The sequence below is a fragment of the Mytilus trossulus genome, chromosome 12 (assembly GCF_036588685.1).
Source record: "Mytilus trossulus isolate FHL-02 chromosome 12, PNRI_Mtr1.1.1.hap1, whole genome shotgun sequence".
NCBI classification, from domain to species: Eukaryota; Metazoa; Mollusca; class Bivalvia; order Mytilida; family Mytilidae; genus Mytilus; species Mytilus trossulus.
Window position 1 is genome coordinate 25106865 of NC_086384.1, and position 16004 is coordinate 25122868.

The 16004-nt window shown below is 31.3% G+C and overlaps 1 protein-coding gene across 1 annotated transcript; it reads left to right on the forward strand.

Moving 5' to 3' along the window:
* The first annotated feature begins 1270 nt into the window (after nucleotides 1-1270).
* On the forward strand, nucleotides 1271-11018 carry LOC134693247 (uncharacterized). Its single transcript, XM_063553992.1, has 6 exons — nucleotides 1271-1404; nucleotides 4331-4618; nucleotides 6133-6216; nucleotides 7020-7118; nucleotides 7867-7945; nucleotides 10443-11018. Exons 1-6 carry the CDS (start codon nucleotides 1332-1334, stop codon nucleotides 10702-10704), a joined length of 885 nt encoding a protein of 294 aa, XP_063410062.1. The 5' UTR covers nucleotides 1271-1331; the 3' UTR covers nucleotides 10705-11018.
* Nucleotides 11019-16004: the final 4986 nt, after the last annotated feature.

The window sequence follows — 16004 nt, forward strand, 5'->3', positions numbered from 1 at the left end:
TTGCTTTTCGAACGCTTTGGTGTGAATATTATTCATTAAAAAAAGGGAGTGATAGTTTTGTTGTTAATACATTTGAAAGCAGTCTGATATACACACGACAAAAAATATTGTTTTTAACAATTGACAAGAGCAATTCAACATGATAAGTAATCAAAACTCAAAATGTATAAAACATAGATCGATGAAAGTGAAAGCTTACCCAAAATGCAAACCTTATTATGGATAGAAATACCATGCGTCCCTTCAAGTAAATAAACTGATGATAGATACCAGGATTGAAATTATATATTTACGCCAGACGTGCGATTCGTCTGCAAAAGACTTAACAGTCGAAAAAATATTAAAAGGCTAAATAAAGTACTGAGTTGAAGAGCATTGAGGAACAAAAAATCCTAAATGTTTTGCCAAATACAGCTAAGGTAATCTATTCCTGAGGTAGATAAACCTTAGTGTTTCAAACATTCAAAGTTTTGTTAACTGATAATTTATGATTATGAACATATCAACGATAACTTAAGCCAACACAGTTGTGTGCCTACTGGGCTTGTGATACCCTTGGGAAATTAAAACTCCACCAGCAGTGGCATAGACCCAATGGTTGTAAAAAATTCATCACTGAAACCAGGATTGAAATTTGCATTTAATCATTGTCGTTTAGGTCTAAGGTTATGTTCCGCACTAATAGGTGTCTTGGTGTGTGTAAAATAAAGATTTTTTTACTATTTTTTTAAATTTACAACCACTGGGTCTATGCCACTGCTGGTGGAGTTTTAATTTCCCGAGGGTATCACAAGCCCAGTAGTCACACAACTGTGTTGGCTTGAATTATCATTGATATGTTCATAATCATATTTGTTTTACTAAGGTTTGGTTTGAAGCAGCTTATAAGAATATATTTCTGCTTTATTTGATTTAATTTTTAATGGTTTATAATTGTCATTCCGTGCAAGCTAGATATATGTATAAATATACATGTTTGCTATAACTGCTTTAATATCACTGTTTGTTTGAAAATAATTGATATGTCAAATGCTTAACATGTTATATGAATATAAAAATAGAAGATATGGTATGATTGGCAATGAGAAAACTCTCCACAAGAGACCAAAATGACACAGAAATTAATAACTATAGTAGTTCATCAATTGTCGATTTCTTAAATGATTCATGTTTTACGCATGTATTTATTTTAATATAGTTATCTACCTTTGAATGCCATAAATCTCGCTTATCTGTTAGCAAACGGGTATGATTAACACTATATCGATTTTTGTGCAAATAAACACACACATAAAGAGAAAATATACGTTGATACACCAAATGAAATAAAAATGGTGAGACATCTTCTAAATTTGTTGTTTCTTCTATTCGCTCAAATTGTTCCAAGTGGACGTTCATTAGAACGTAAGTAATATTTATTTTCGTCTGTATTAATAGGTAACATATGATTGATACGTCTTTTTGTTTACCGTTTTGCTGTTACAAAACTGGTGGATCATGTTAAAATTAAGAAATGCATAACTCCGGGTTTTGATTTTAATTTTGTTCTTTTTGGCATTATTATTATAATCTAATATCTATGCCACAATATATTAAAAGAGGGACCAAAGATACCAAAGGGACAGTCAAACTCGTAAATCTAAAACAAACTGACAACGCCATGGCTAAAAATTAAAAAGACAAACAGAAAAACAATAGTACACATGACACAACATAGAAATCTAAAGAATAAACAACACGAACCCCACCAAAAACTAGGGGTGATCTCAGGTGCTCCGGAAGGGTAAGCAGATCCTGCTCCACATGCGGCACCCGTCGTGTTGCTTATGTGATTACAAATCCGATAAAAAGTCTAATTCGGTAGGTCAAATTCATGAAAGGGAAAGGGATTGTAGTTACGACGTAAGGAACATATCCGATATCATTTGTGAAATTGTTATTCCATAACGGTCAACCAACTCGTGATGGCGTCCGTAAAATTTACGAAGGGATGATTTCAACTTCACCATTTGGAACTCTTGGTTTAATAGCTTCCTTGTGAGCAGTAACCCTCTATCAAGAAAATCGTGATAGGAAATGCAAGCACGGGAATATCGTGTCAATTGGGAGATATATACTCCGTACGCAGGTGCTGCTGGAATGTTGCTACTTAGAAATGGAAAGTTCACAATTGGAAAGCTGAAATCATCTCTTTTGTCGTAAAGTTTTGTTTTCAACCGACCCTCATTGTCAATTTCTAGATGTAAATCAAGATATGAAGCCGACTTAACTGTATCTGTAGTGTCCTTTATCTCAATTCGATGGGATAGCTGCGATCCACATAGTCACCAAATTTTGAATTGTTTAGTGAAAGAACGTCTTTCTTCCTAAGAAGTTCCTGCATGAAGTCAGCTTCAAAAATCATCACCAAAGATACATTAATTGTCAAAATGCACTTTCGGTTCATTACAATGTATACAGTTAATCTTGTAAATATTATTTCTGTTAATGTTTGGAAACTACTAAAACAGGTGTAATAAAAATAAAATCACAAAAATACTGAACACCGAGGAAAATTCAAAACGGAAAGTCCTTAATCAAATGAGAAAACATATCAAACGAATAGACATCAACTGTCATATTCCGGACTTAGTACAGGCATTTTCAAATGTAGAAAATGGTAGATTGAATCTGGTTTTAAAGGAGGTAAACCTCTCACTTGCACGACAGTCTCATGAAATTCAATTTTATTGACAACGACAATGAACAAAATATAACAAATAGGACAACAACAACACCACGAACCCCACCAAAGACTGGCGGTGATTACATGTGCTTCGAAAGGGTAAGCAGATCATGTTCAACATGTGGCACCTGTCGTGTTGCTCATATCATTACAAAAGCGGTAAATAGTCTAATTCGGTTGGTCACATTCGTGAAAAGGGAAGGGTATGGTCGTTAAGACATAAGACATAAGGGAAATATCTGATATCATTTGTATTTATAACGAATATTCCTTAACGGTCAACCTGTGGTGGTTTCCGTAAAATTTACCAAGAGATAACTTCAACTTCACCATTTCAACTCTTGGTGTAAAAATGCAATGGTCACAATTAGGAAGCTGAAATCATCATCTTGTGTGTGTTAAGTTTTGTTTTCAACCGACCCTGATATTAAATTTCTAGATATAAGTCCTAATCAAAATCTCAATCACATCAGACGAATGGATAACAACTGTCATATTCCTGATTTGGTACAGGCATTTTCTTATGTAGAAATGGTGGACTGAAAGGACATTTGAATCATAATATCGATTCAATAAAGGCAACAGTAGTATACCGCTGTTCGAACCTCATAATTTAATTGAGAAAAAGAAATCCGGGTTACAAACTTAAACTGAGGGAAATACATCAAATATAAGCTGAGAACTAAGCCACAACAGAAACACAACACAAAAAAGTAAAATCACAAAAATACTGAACTCAGAGGAAACATACATAGAAAACTATAATATAACAATGGCCATTTTCCTGACTTAGTAACATTTGTTTAGATTTCACTGTAAACAAAAAATGGAAACAAAGTTTGAGATCCAAAACAAGATAAACGATTTAAACGTTGTTTTTTTTTATGTCAACTCAATCAATCTGTTATTATTAGTGTACGTTTGTTCTAAAGTTTAAAATCGGTTATGTGGTTTCAAAATTAAGTGTCATGTCTTGATTTCAAAGACAGACGAAAAATACCAAAGGGATAAACCAACACAAAATAGAACAAAATATGCTTATTTCGTCTTATATTCACACTTCTGGATTTGATGCTTGTTTTCACAAATTCTTTGTATTCTTAGTCATTTTAAGAATGTTGTGTATGATGATATTTTTCTTTTTTTTTAAGGACATGGTGTCTTGATATTAGACTATTTTATTATTTTATCGTTCATTGACTGATATATTCGATTGCCACTTGCTGTGGTCTCTCCTTTCATAGCAATTGTCAATACAAATTGAATTGTCCGATTTACATTCGATATTCAATTTAATTATACGGCTAAAATAGTCGTTGTTAAAATTAAATTTCAATTTTAATTCTAATTTATTTCAAACTGATCTTTGATTACAACTTCCGTACTTCGTAAAATAGAGATTTTGAAGTTTGCATTTGAAAATTCATACATTGCCTGTATTAAGTAAAAGGGTGTTTACGATTACAAAAATAGTATTTATTTTTAAATGTTATCGAACTGTCGCATGTAGACATATACATTTGTAACTTGTAAAGATTGTCAAACTAATAATGAGCATTGCGCAAAACCATTATCAATTTATACAAATAATTAATATGTTTGTAGAAGATGTATGCATGCAAAACGAAGTTGTCTTAAGATGTCCAAACAAGAAGTCTATTTGTATATATCAAATATTCTACAATTCAAAATGGAATGATTTTGGCTGGATGCCTTCTAAATCGATTGTTTGTACAACATTGGATGACACATGGAGTGATTGCCAATCCGTAATTTCCTACACACACCTACAGGACCAGTGCATGGCGACAGATACATGTACCGTGGTAATGGACTACAATCCATGTTTTTCAGAACCTTTGGTGTATGCTACAATATACTATTCATGCATAGGTTTGTTTAATATTATCCTAATAATCACAATTGATAGATAAAAAGTAAAAAAACCAAAATACTGAACTCCGAGGAATATTCAAAAAGGAAAGTTCAAAATCAAAAGTCCAAACACATCATACGAATAGATAACAACTGTCATATTCCTGACTTTGTACAGGCATTTTCTAAATGTAGAAAATGGTGGATTAAACCTGATTTTATAGCTAGATAAACCTCTCACTTGTATGACAGTCGCATCAAATTCCATTACATTGTCAACGATGCATGAACATAACAAACATGCTCAAAGAGTAAAAATGTCAAAAAAGGGGTACAGCAGTCAATATGGTGTTATCATCTTCATCACTATAGAAACAACAAATGTAACGAAGAAGCACAAAAAGGCATACATCAAATTTAACATACTCATTTTGTTTATCTTATACGACTTTATTTATCTATGTAAAGCCTACCGTAGATATCCTTGAAAATATTACCGAAATTGATATACAATAAAGTTCAAGCCATAAGGTTAATTTTTTATCATATTTCTGAAAAGAAGCTTTCGTAAAAGATGGACACCTGACCGTTCAAAGCTGAATTCAGAAGCATATTCAAATCTACAATGTACAATAATGTCACTTGTTTCTGATACTTCATAAATTCCTGTGGTTGTGGAAGTCTTTTTCACTTCACGACAAATATGTTGTTATTACAGCAGACAAAGACATACATAGTATTCATTGATTTTAGTTTCAAAATTATGTCCTTCTCTCACTTGGTATCAACATAAAAAGACCGATAAAAATCTCATATCTTTAAACTGGACATCTTAACTTATAAAAAAAAGTGGTACAAAGAATAACATATTGCAAGGTCATCAAGATATTCGATTTAGTATATTCTAAAAGTTCTAAGCACTTTTCTCTCAGAAATACTGTTATCAGATTATTTCATCTACGGTGTCAATCAGATGTGAATGCTTAAAACGTCTACAATGCTTATCTACATGTCACTGTTTAATCAAAATTAGTTTTGCATTTTATACAAACGTTTGATTTTTCTAGGTTTTACACGACTATTTCCTTTTAATACATTTTAAACAAAAATGGAAAAATCCAATGCCTCTCTTTAATACTTTGTAATGATGAACAACAAAAAAAGATTCTTTCACTTCCTTTTAGTTCTTATGGACGTACAATGAACTTGTGTAAAAGTAGTTGATAACTTTTCTATTCAAATACAGAGTAATATAACAAGGAGCAATATCACAATGTACTTGATTATTTGAAATGCATCGTTGTATGCGAATACAATGACAAACAAGTTAACTTTAAAAAGATCATCGAAGCCCCTTTTATTCGGATTGCTAAAAAAAATCCGCATGTTACTTGAAAATTAAGGTGATTGTTACTATGGTACTTAATTTGAATTTTAATAATTCTGACTTATATCACACTTCCCTACGTTAGTTGGGACATCGATTTTACCTTATGTTCAATTAACAATGAAAGCATCATATGTATTTTTAGATCCAAGATATGAACACGTTTATCCACTGATTAAATACTACGACAGTAGAGTACCTCATATTACATCTACACATGTACAGAATCGTATGTATATCATTAGATATGTTAGTAAAACACAATTTGAAACGTATAATGTACAAAGTGCTGAATGAAAATATCTCATATGTTCATAACTGCTACGAAAGCAGCGTATATCGACAGGTCTCATAAAAGACAGAATGGAATATGAAACATTGTTTATAACTAAAAATGTGTCGGTGTGTTTGAATATTTTGTGCATATTGCTTTTCAAACTTTCGGAAGTGGTCGTAGTAATTTGTAATTTTCCATACACTAATACTGTGTGCGCCATGCTATATATATATTGTTTTATTTAAGTGCAACCTGATATAACATTATAATACTAATAATAGCCTTCAAAGGCGTATGATGCACTGTACCTATAAAATTCCCATAGTTATCTGTTATAGGTACTCAACATCTCATTTTTTCTAAAACAAAATGTTATGTTACTGGGAATTACAAATGACAGTTTTTGGCATACTTGTTAAAAAAATGAAAGCTATATTACTGGGATTTGCCAATCATTATTCTTTGCAAACGTATATTAATTTCGAAATATACAAGCCAAAACAACAGTGACATGTGGGCATAAAACAGGTTACTAATGTGTTGGGAATTGAGAATGGAAACTTGTACTCAGTCAAAGGAACAACAACCCGACGAAGGAGCAGAAAACAGCCGAAGGCCAAAAATGGGTCTTCAAAAATACCGGAAAAATCCAAACCAATGAACAAGTATTTTTAAATAGTTTATTAAACTAAACGTAATAACTCAAACCTTATCACCTATTGGATTTTTTAAAATTATAAATATTTTTACTTTAACTGATAAATCAACTCCTCATTTGCATAATCAAAATGATGATGACGACGATGGCGGCGACGGCGACGAGAACGACAACGAAAGCCAAAGCAGCAAATCATGTATGTAAACTTTTATTTAGAAGATTTTAAGTACATAATTATTTTTATTAGAAAATAGTATTTTTTTTCTCTAAAAATGTTATTTGAAATTCTTTACCTTTTAAAACTGCATTTGAATTTATATTTGCAGTTAAAGCAAATACAAGTTTAACAATAACCTGGAATGTTATATCATTCTTTAAACTATTGAATAGCATAGTTAAATTATGAATAAACTCATCATAGATACCAGTATTAAAATTTTATAAATACTTCAGACGCGCGTTTCGTCTACAAAAGACTTATCAGTGACGCTCGAATAAAAAAATGTTTGAAAGGCCAAATGAAGTTCGAAGTTGAAGAGCATTCAGGACCAAAAATTCCTAAACGTTTTGCTAATAACAGCTTCGATAAGCTATTCCTGAGGTAGAAAAAGTATTTCAAAAAATTTAAGTTCTGTTAACAGTAAATTTATTATTATGAACATATCAATGATAACTCAAGTTTAAACAGACGTGCTGACTGCTCGTCTGGTGAGACCCTCAGGGATATAAATCTCCACCAACAGTGGCGTCACAATTTCAAAAAAGCATATTGACGTTTAATATAGATCAATAATGCAAAGAAACAGTATCTATCTTAATTCTAAGAAGTCAATTAGTGTCATCTAGTATATAATATCCCTAATTAGTCATATTTAATGGACTTTGATCACACCACAATATACTGATAACTCAAGTTGGTTTAAAAGTTTTCATTACTTTTCCAGTAAAAATTGGACTAGGAACAGCTTTAGGCATTACATCGATAATAGCAGTTATTGCTCTGATTTGCATTCTTAAATACAGGTAAGTGTATAAGCTCGCTTTTTTTTTTATTGTGTGTGATTGATCTAATGAAAAAGAAGGCATAAATCTAGCAAGAAGACAAGACACATAATAACCTAAGCAATAAGATTTATCAGAGAGAACAAATAGACAAATCAAACAAACAAAACAACCCCACAGAATAACCCAAACAAAACGGGTTCCGAACTATATGTTTGTTGAATGAGAACCAGTTCTGGCTAAGCATGTGACACATACCGTGTTGTTTATGACTTTGTATGAAAGACGTAAACGGAGATTTTAAGTTGGAATAAAGCAATAAAAATATTCGAATGTCAAGTTATTCGATTTATTTTCTCTTTTTTTTTATTAACTGACTGACTGTTGACCACAAATTTATATCTAATAAATAGATAACTTAAAACTTTACGGTTTTCACGTTGACATCGATTTTCAAAAAGTTTTTTTTCTTGGTTGTCAAAAAACATTTGAAATTATCAAGTTGTAGCTGACGGGCATGATTAACTTATGAGATACGCTAGAACAAAAACGATCAGTACGTACAAGAATGCATTGGGGTTACATTTATACAACTAAGGTAACATTTATATCAAATATAGTTTCTTTTGTGGCAAAAAATAATTTACAAAAAGATGTGGACGACACCAAAAAAACATTAAAGGATGTCATGTTTTGGAATTTTTGTCAGATTTTCGAAATCCTGTGGTTTTATCCATTCGACTGCCTTAACAAAATTTCCCAATGAACTCCCATTTTTCTTCTAATAAATCTTTAACAGGTATAATTATTACTCATTTGCAAAAGTCTTATAAAATTTTATTTATTTTTTAATAGTATTTGAGAACTTTTACTGGTAAATGATAAAACTGTGTAAAATCAAGAGAGAACATTTTCCCGCCACAATTTCAATCGCTTATATCTCGAAAACAAGCACATTGACCCTATATTTTTTTTGCTTTTTGATTCCTCAATGTATTACCTATCAATACATACTAGTTTTAGGAACAGTTATTTATTTTGAAACTTAGTTTAGTTTAGTTTATTAGAGAAAACTCAGCCGCAGAAGACTGCGTAACAGGAGCATATTTATATACACAATATTAATTACAACATAGTTCATCATACAAACATAATACATTTTTAAATTATACATCTTCAAAAATAAGTTTGTGTTTATTACAGTTTTAAATTAGACAAGCATCTTTTCTACCTTTTGAATAAAAATTGACAGCTTAGACAGCACATTACTATTACTATATTTAAGCATGCCAAGTACTTTTTTTTCATTTGGATATTTTAAATAATATGGAGGTATGAACTTCCCCCTTAAATCCTTAACTTCATAGTTGGTACATTTACAAATATAGTGGTATACATCTCCAGGACCAGCTTTACAAAGTGGACAAATCCTCTCATTTCGTGGTACATTTCTCCATCTTCCTGTTTCGATGGGAAACTTTGTATTACATACCCTTAATTTACATATGTTTACCCTATGACCCCGCCTTAATTTTAACAGATATGGTTCCAAGCAAAACTCTTCTTTAAAGTGTAGATAAAATTCCCCCCTTGATGAATTGTTTATATCTGAGAACCATTTTTGAATAAACTGGTCCTGGAGACGCTGCCTTACATTAATTTTAATATAATTATAATCAACTTGTTCCGGAGAATTATATAGTTCACAAAAGCCACAATCATTAAACACAGATTTTACATAGTTAAACCACTTAAAATTACAACCGTCATGCTCATGCATGTACCAAAGTAACTTATAAAGTTTACCCGATAGTTTTTTATCATTTGTTGCTAGCTTGTGCCAAAAACATACCATTTTTAACTTGATCTGCAGTTCAAGCGGAAATCTTCCAAGTTCCCCATATACCATAAAATTTGGCGTAGATGATCGCACACCCAAAGTGCGCTTACAAAACTGTAGATGTAACTTTTCAGTATTATTTTTATTTTCAAACCCCCATATTTCCGAGGAATAGCAGTGAAGTGTGTAGTTCAAAGTTTTTGAAATTTTGATATTTTTGTCAAAGGGTTAAAGTTAATATTTTGGCAAACTTTTTTGAAAATTAAACGAACCAAACTCATTTTAGTCAAGGTGTTTGGTACCACCTTAAGCCGAGAAACTATCTCAATGTCATGAAACTGAAAAAAAATGTAAAAGTCCCAAAATATGTTGTTTATAAACTACAGTCCGAGAAAAAAACGAAAATGAATAATTTCAGGTTTAAAATTGTTATATGTGAATACAATTTTATTAACATAAATTTCCAGATTGTCAAATTAAACAAATTAGTAACTATAATGTTAAGCCAAGTTTTGTACTGCTGCTCGGTTAATAATATCGTTTTATATAGTATTGTACAACTTTAGTTAGGAGGCAAGTTTTAGTAATGATTATTAAATTTGTATTAATAAATGACATAACAGAATAGTTGCAATTGCTAGAGTTGTCCAATACTGGTTTATTGTGTTTTATCTTTAGAAGGAACAAACCTGAGCAAAGATCAATCCCTACGCCTTGCAGCAATCAAGTGAATTATGGTTATAATCACGGCTTTCAAAACCAAAGGGCATACCAGATTTCAGTTTCCAATCCAGGATACAGTCAAACAATACCGGATATAGTCGATATAGCTAACGATAGCAGTTATGCTCTTCCTTCATATGAAGAAGCAGTCGGAAACCTGTATGAAGATGTGAATTATAGAAGTTCAACTCCAACAGCACCAAAAGGGCCAGAGTGACTCAAATGAATTATCTAAAAACAACGGTTGCAACTATTTGCTAATTTACCCTTTACATGGACTTTGTAATAAATGAATTATTAGCGTTTAAACAATGAGGTTTATATGAAGATTATTTGAAAATCAAATACATTTACTTCCATACGAGAGATGTATTTGTTGGTATTATCATCCCGGTAGCTTTGATAACTATTTACATAGAATGTTCACTCTTCCAGGAGACCTTTAGTCTTAACTAAAAGGTAAAAGTTAATTTGTATTGTTTATATATATATATATTTTATGTTCAACCCAAATAAATATTCTTTTCTGAATTGGAAGTTTTTAAACATGCATAAATTCATAACATGTGACACAATAGGGGAAAAAGAAAATACTACTGCGGATACAGAGTTGTGCATTCAATCTGCACAAAACTATCCGTGTAATTCTGATGGCAAAAATCATGCATCACACACTTCAGATGGTTTCTGCGTTAATTGGAAATTAATTTAAAAGTGAGTTAATAACCAATGAAAATACGGATATAAGTGTTATTAAAATTTGCTGTTACAAAATGTAAGAAACTATTATCAATTAAGGAATTATCTCCCTCATGCAATGCCCTGGTTCCTTGGTCAGCTATTGCTATACTTTTTGTACTTTTTTGGATTTTAGCTCTTCATCTTTGTAATAAGCTTTTGGTTTTTAATTGTTTGGCCTCAAGTATCAATGATGAGACTTTTATTGTCGGAATGCGCATCTGGTGCAGAAAAAATTGGTACCGTTAATGTTATAGTTACCGGTAAAATAAAGATAAGCAGAGATACATTCAAGAGAAGCATTTTATTACCGCCGGTCAAAGACTACAATTATCTCACTTCCGGTTACCTTTAAAACAAAATACAGTCTCTTCTCTAATTTGCTACATTCTGTTTACGAATACATTTATCTCCATTAAGCAAAATTATCGATATGTACCGAATACAATTATCGCTAGAAACTAAGGAGGCCACGTGGCGTTGCTAACGAAATTGACATTGAAATTGACAACATCGTCATAGGTAAAATATCGATAAACAGATTATCATTGGTCATCTCAACTGTACCAGCTCAAGCGAGAAAATCAATCTCGTTGAGATAATCAACGATAATCTATAATTGCTTCTGGTTTTTAATTACCTACGTGAAACAGAAAATCAATTTATTTAAATAAAACAACTATTCTACACTAAAGAAAATATATATTCGATATCAATTAAACAAACACCTTTGTTTATGTTTCTACTTTTTATAGATCAAGGGTTTGTTTCATTTTAGCGAGTCGAAATTAGTGACCAAACTAATTCAATATATCTACAATGTTAATATATAAATGAAATATGCTTTTTCTTCTTCATTTTTTTTTATGTTTTTCTTTTGTGTAAAACGAATGAAGCTCCATTTATTGAAATAAAGAGTAGGTCGATGTTCGCGTAATAATGTAACATGTTATGATTACTGTTGATTTCCCCCAAACTCTATACAAAAGAACTAATTATGTAATAGTAGGTGCATCATGGTGGGGACTAGACGCTGACAATGCCTAGAAATGTGTATGGCATTACAGTCGATATAGATGCAGGCTGGGATCGACTGACAACTTTAAGTTTCAAATCTAAAACCTTTAACGTAAAGAACAAAGGAAACGACATGTTTTTTTTAATTATTTCCCTAATAAAAAAACACTAAATAGTTTTTAAAACTTAATTTATGATAATATTACTACTAATCATCTTTATTTCAGTTAAACTTGTTTAAAAACTGCAATTTAAACTTTAAAAATCGAGAATGTAAATGGGGAATGTGCCAAATAGACAACAACCCGACCATAGAACAGACAACAGCCGAAGGCCACCGATGGATCTTCAATGCAGCGAGAAACTCCCGCACCCGGAGGAGTCCTTCAGCTGGCCCATAAACAAAAATGTTACTAGTTTAGTGATAATGGGCGTCATCCTAAACTCCGAAATATACACAAGAAACTGAAATTAAAAATCTTACAAGAATAACAAAGGCTAGAGGTTCCTGATTTTGAAAATGCGCAAATATGCGGTGGGTTTAAACATGATTATGAGATCTCAACCCTCCCTATATACGTCTAGCCAATGTAGAAAAAAAACGCACAAAAATATGCATAGTAAAACGAGTCCGATGTCCGAAGATGTAAACAAAGAAAATAAATAAAATGACAAGAATACATAAAGAACAACAGACTACTAGCAGTTACTGACATGCCAGCTCCAGACCACAATTCAACTGATTGAAGATTATGTCTTCATCATATGAATATCAAGCACAATCCCTCCCGTTCGGGGTTTAGTATCATACACTCATAAAATATATGAGAAGACCATAACCCGTGTCATGCCAACAGCTGGTTTTAGAATACATATGTTTAAGTCTAATTCTGGAGCAGAATTTGTATTTACTAGAAAATGCCGTGAAATCGCGGTACAACTGGACAAGTGTAAAGGGAAAATAGTAGTATTACATCTGCCCAGAAAATTTAGGAAGTCAAGTTGCCACTTAGAAGCGCTATGATTGGATGTAAAGGTACAATATATATTTTTTTTATTGATTTATTTTTTAAAATGACGGTGGGAATGGATGTTCATGGATACTGCGTCGGAAATTGATCATTATAATATTTGATTTCAATTTTTGAAACAGGATGACAAAGAAATAAAACCACACATAACTTTTGCCCAGGATTATTATAAAAAGTGGTAAATTCAGAAAATATTAGTATTATCGCATCAGACAAAATAAATACTACCGTTTTACCTGTTCGAGGACGTTTAGCATTTGGTGAAAACTTATATAAAAAACGCGAATTTAGTGAAAGATTGTTTCAAAGACACTTTGGTACACTTTTAAAGGAGGTACGCTTTGTTTGGTTACAGAGGACATGCAGCTCAATGAAATCAGCCTCCTCCTTAAGTAATGAAGATTAACATGTAGCAATTATTCAATTGATGGTACTATTGTGTTGATATATTTCGTGTGATGTTATGTATGTTGTACCGGACAATTGTAATGCCTTTTGGTGCAATCTAGGGGGAGTCTCACGGTAGGAGGCCGGAATCAACAACGGAAAAGAAAACCAAACTAGAAAAATCAAGAAATACGCGATTATTTAATAACGAGAACATCATAACAATTATAATTCAATTTCACATTACAAATAATATTAGTCAAAAATAAATTGAAAACAATAATTAAATACTACAACTCAAATCAAATATAATACAATAACAATAATAATTACCATTAAATTAATCCATTTTTTAATTAAAATATTAATTATTTATAAACTTTATCTTATTTTTCCAAAGTAGAATAAAAATAAAAATAATTTAGATTAAAAATTATTTTTATTTTTATTTTACTTTGGAAAAATACAAAAATAACAAAAGAACCAAGAGACTCACCTAGAAAAATCAAGAAATGCGCTATTAATGTTTAAGCGACTTGATTTACTTATATACCAATTTCTAAGTGTCATAGTGACCATTAAGCTATTACTGTTAATCCACAATCAATAAAATAAGAATACCAAAATATAGTTATGGTCCAGAACTAGGCCATAACTATCAGTTATATAGAAAATGAGTTTTCTTTAATTTCTTTAATTTCTACTTTTGAAATTACTAAAATGTGTTTCAAAATATAAGTTTGTGACTTGTTTTTTAATCTTTTACTTTTAAACAAAGGTTTGAATAATATTTGCTCTATCAGAAAGTTCGTTTGACTAACGTAAAGTTTACTTGAACTCAAAACTGGACATGACAGTTTGGCCTTTAAATTATATATCAGTTAAACAATAATTTATTATAAAATATTTTTCAAATTAAATTTAATATGTATTAATTAGTACATTAATTAAAATTAAATAAAGTGCATTTTTCTATTACAATAGTACCCTAACATCACTTTCTTTGTCAGCATAAACTTAGAGATTACCAAATATGTTTTTGTCCGAAATAGGATGGAATTGAGTTAATGATATCAACGTCCTCTAGGTAAAAAATGTATATAAAAAATGTTTGCCGTTTATTTCTGCACCTTTGTAATATTCTTGGCCTAGATTTTTTATATGAGAAAAGGGAACATTCGGAATGAATTAAAATTAATGACTTAACATACTATATATCAGCATTCATTCAGTACATTTTTTTATATTATTTTAGTTCTTTTTTTTATTTCTCAGTTACAATAAAATTGAGAATGGAAATGGGGAATGTGTCAAAGAGACAACGATCCCCCCATAGAAATAATAACAGCAGAAGGTCACTAACAGGTCCTCAATGTAGCGAGAAATTCCCGCACCCGGAGGCGTCCCTAAACAAATATATACTAGTTCAGTGACAATGAACGCCATACTAATTTCCAAATTGTACACAAGAAACTAAGATTAAAAAAAAATATGAGACTACCAAAAGCAAGAGGCTACTGACTTGGGACAGGCGCGAAATGCTGCGGGGTTAAACATGTTTATGAGATCTTAACCCTCGCCCTATACCTCTAGCCAATATAGAAAAGTAAATGCATAACAATACGCACATTTAAAATTCAATTCAAGAGAAGTCCGAGTCTGATGTCAGAAGATGTAACCAAAGAAAATAAACAAAATGACAATAATACATAAATAACAATAGACTTCTAGCAGTTAACTGACATGCCAGCTCCACACTTCAATTAAACTGATTAGTATCATACGATCATAACATATACGAGAAGAACATAACCCGTGTCATGCCAACAACTGGTTTTTGAATAAATGTGTTTAGTTCCGATGCAAAGACCCTATAAGTGAATCAATATTAACGCCAATTTATGTTAATGGTACAGCTGATTAAAAACGTTTGGATTTAGCGCGGGCTTTTAATGGCCAGTTTATCAGTCTAATATCATATGTTTTATTCATTACAAATGAACAATTCTAAAATGCTCGTTTATCAACAATGAGATGGAAGGCGACTCTTGTTGATGTTCATATTGGTGTGAAAGTATAAAAATAATGTTGTGGTATTTTGGGCGAACACATGTATTTGATTTAGTTCGCATATAATTTCCAAACATGATGAGCACGGACACTTAAAATACAGCTACACTTAAAAAGTCCTCCAATGGTAATTAAATATAATATACTAGATAAAAAATTTGATTTACTGGCCGTTATCTATATATACAATGACATGTAAATAAATATAAATTGTAAATAACTGGGAGATGAGTATCTATTGAGATTAAAATAATATATATGGAGGACGACGGTA

What these genes read in the sequence shown, in the direction of transcription:
- LOC134693247 (XM_063553992.1), top strand. Translation starts at nt 1,332, where the DNA reads ATGGTGAGACATCTTCTAAATTTGTTGTTTCTTCTATTCGCTCAAATT. An exon ending in AAGTGGACGTTCATTAGAAC is followed by an intron (nt 1,405 to 4,330) that starts GTAAGTAATATT and finishes ATATGTTTGTAG; the next exon opens with AAGATGTATGCATGCAAAAC. An exon ending in ATCTACACATGTACAGAATC is followed by an intron (nt 6,217 to 7,019) that starts GTATGTATATCA and finishes TTTTTACTTTAA; the next exon opens with CTGATAAATCAACTCCTCAT.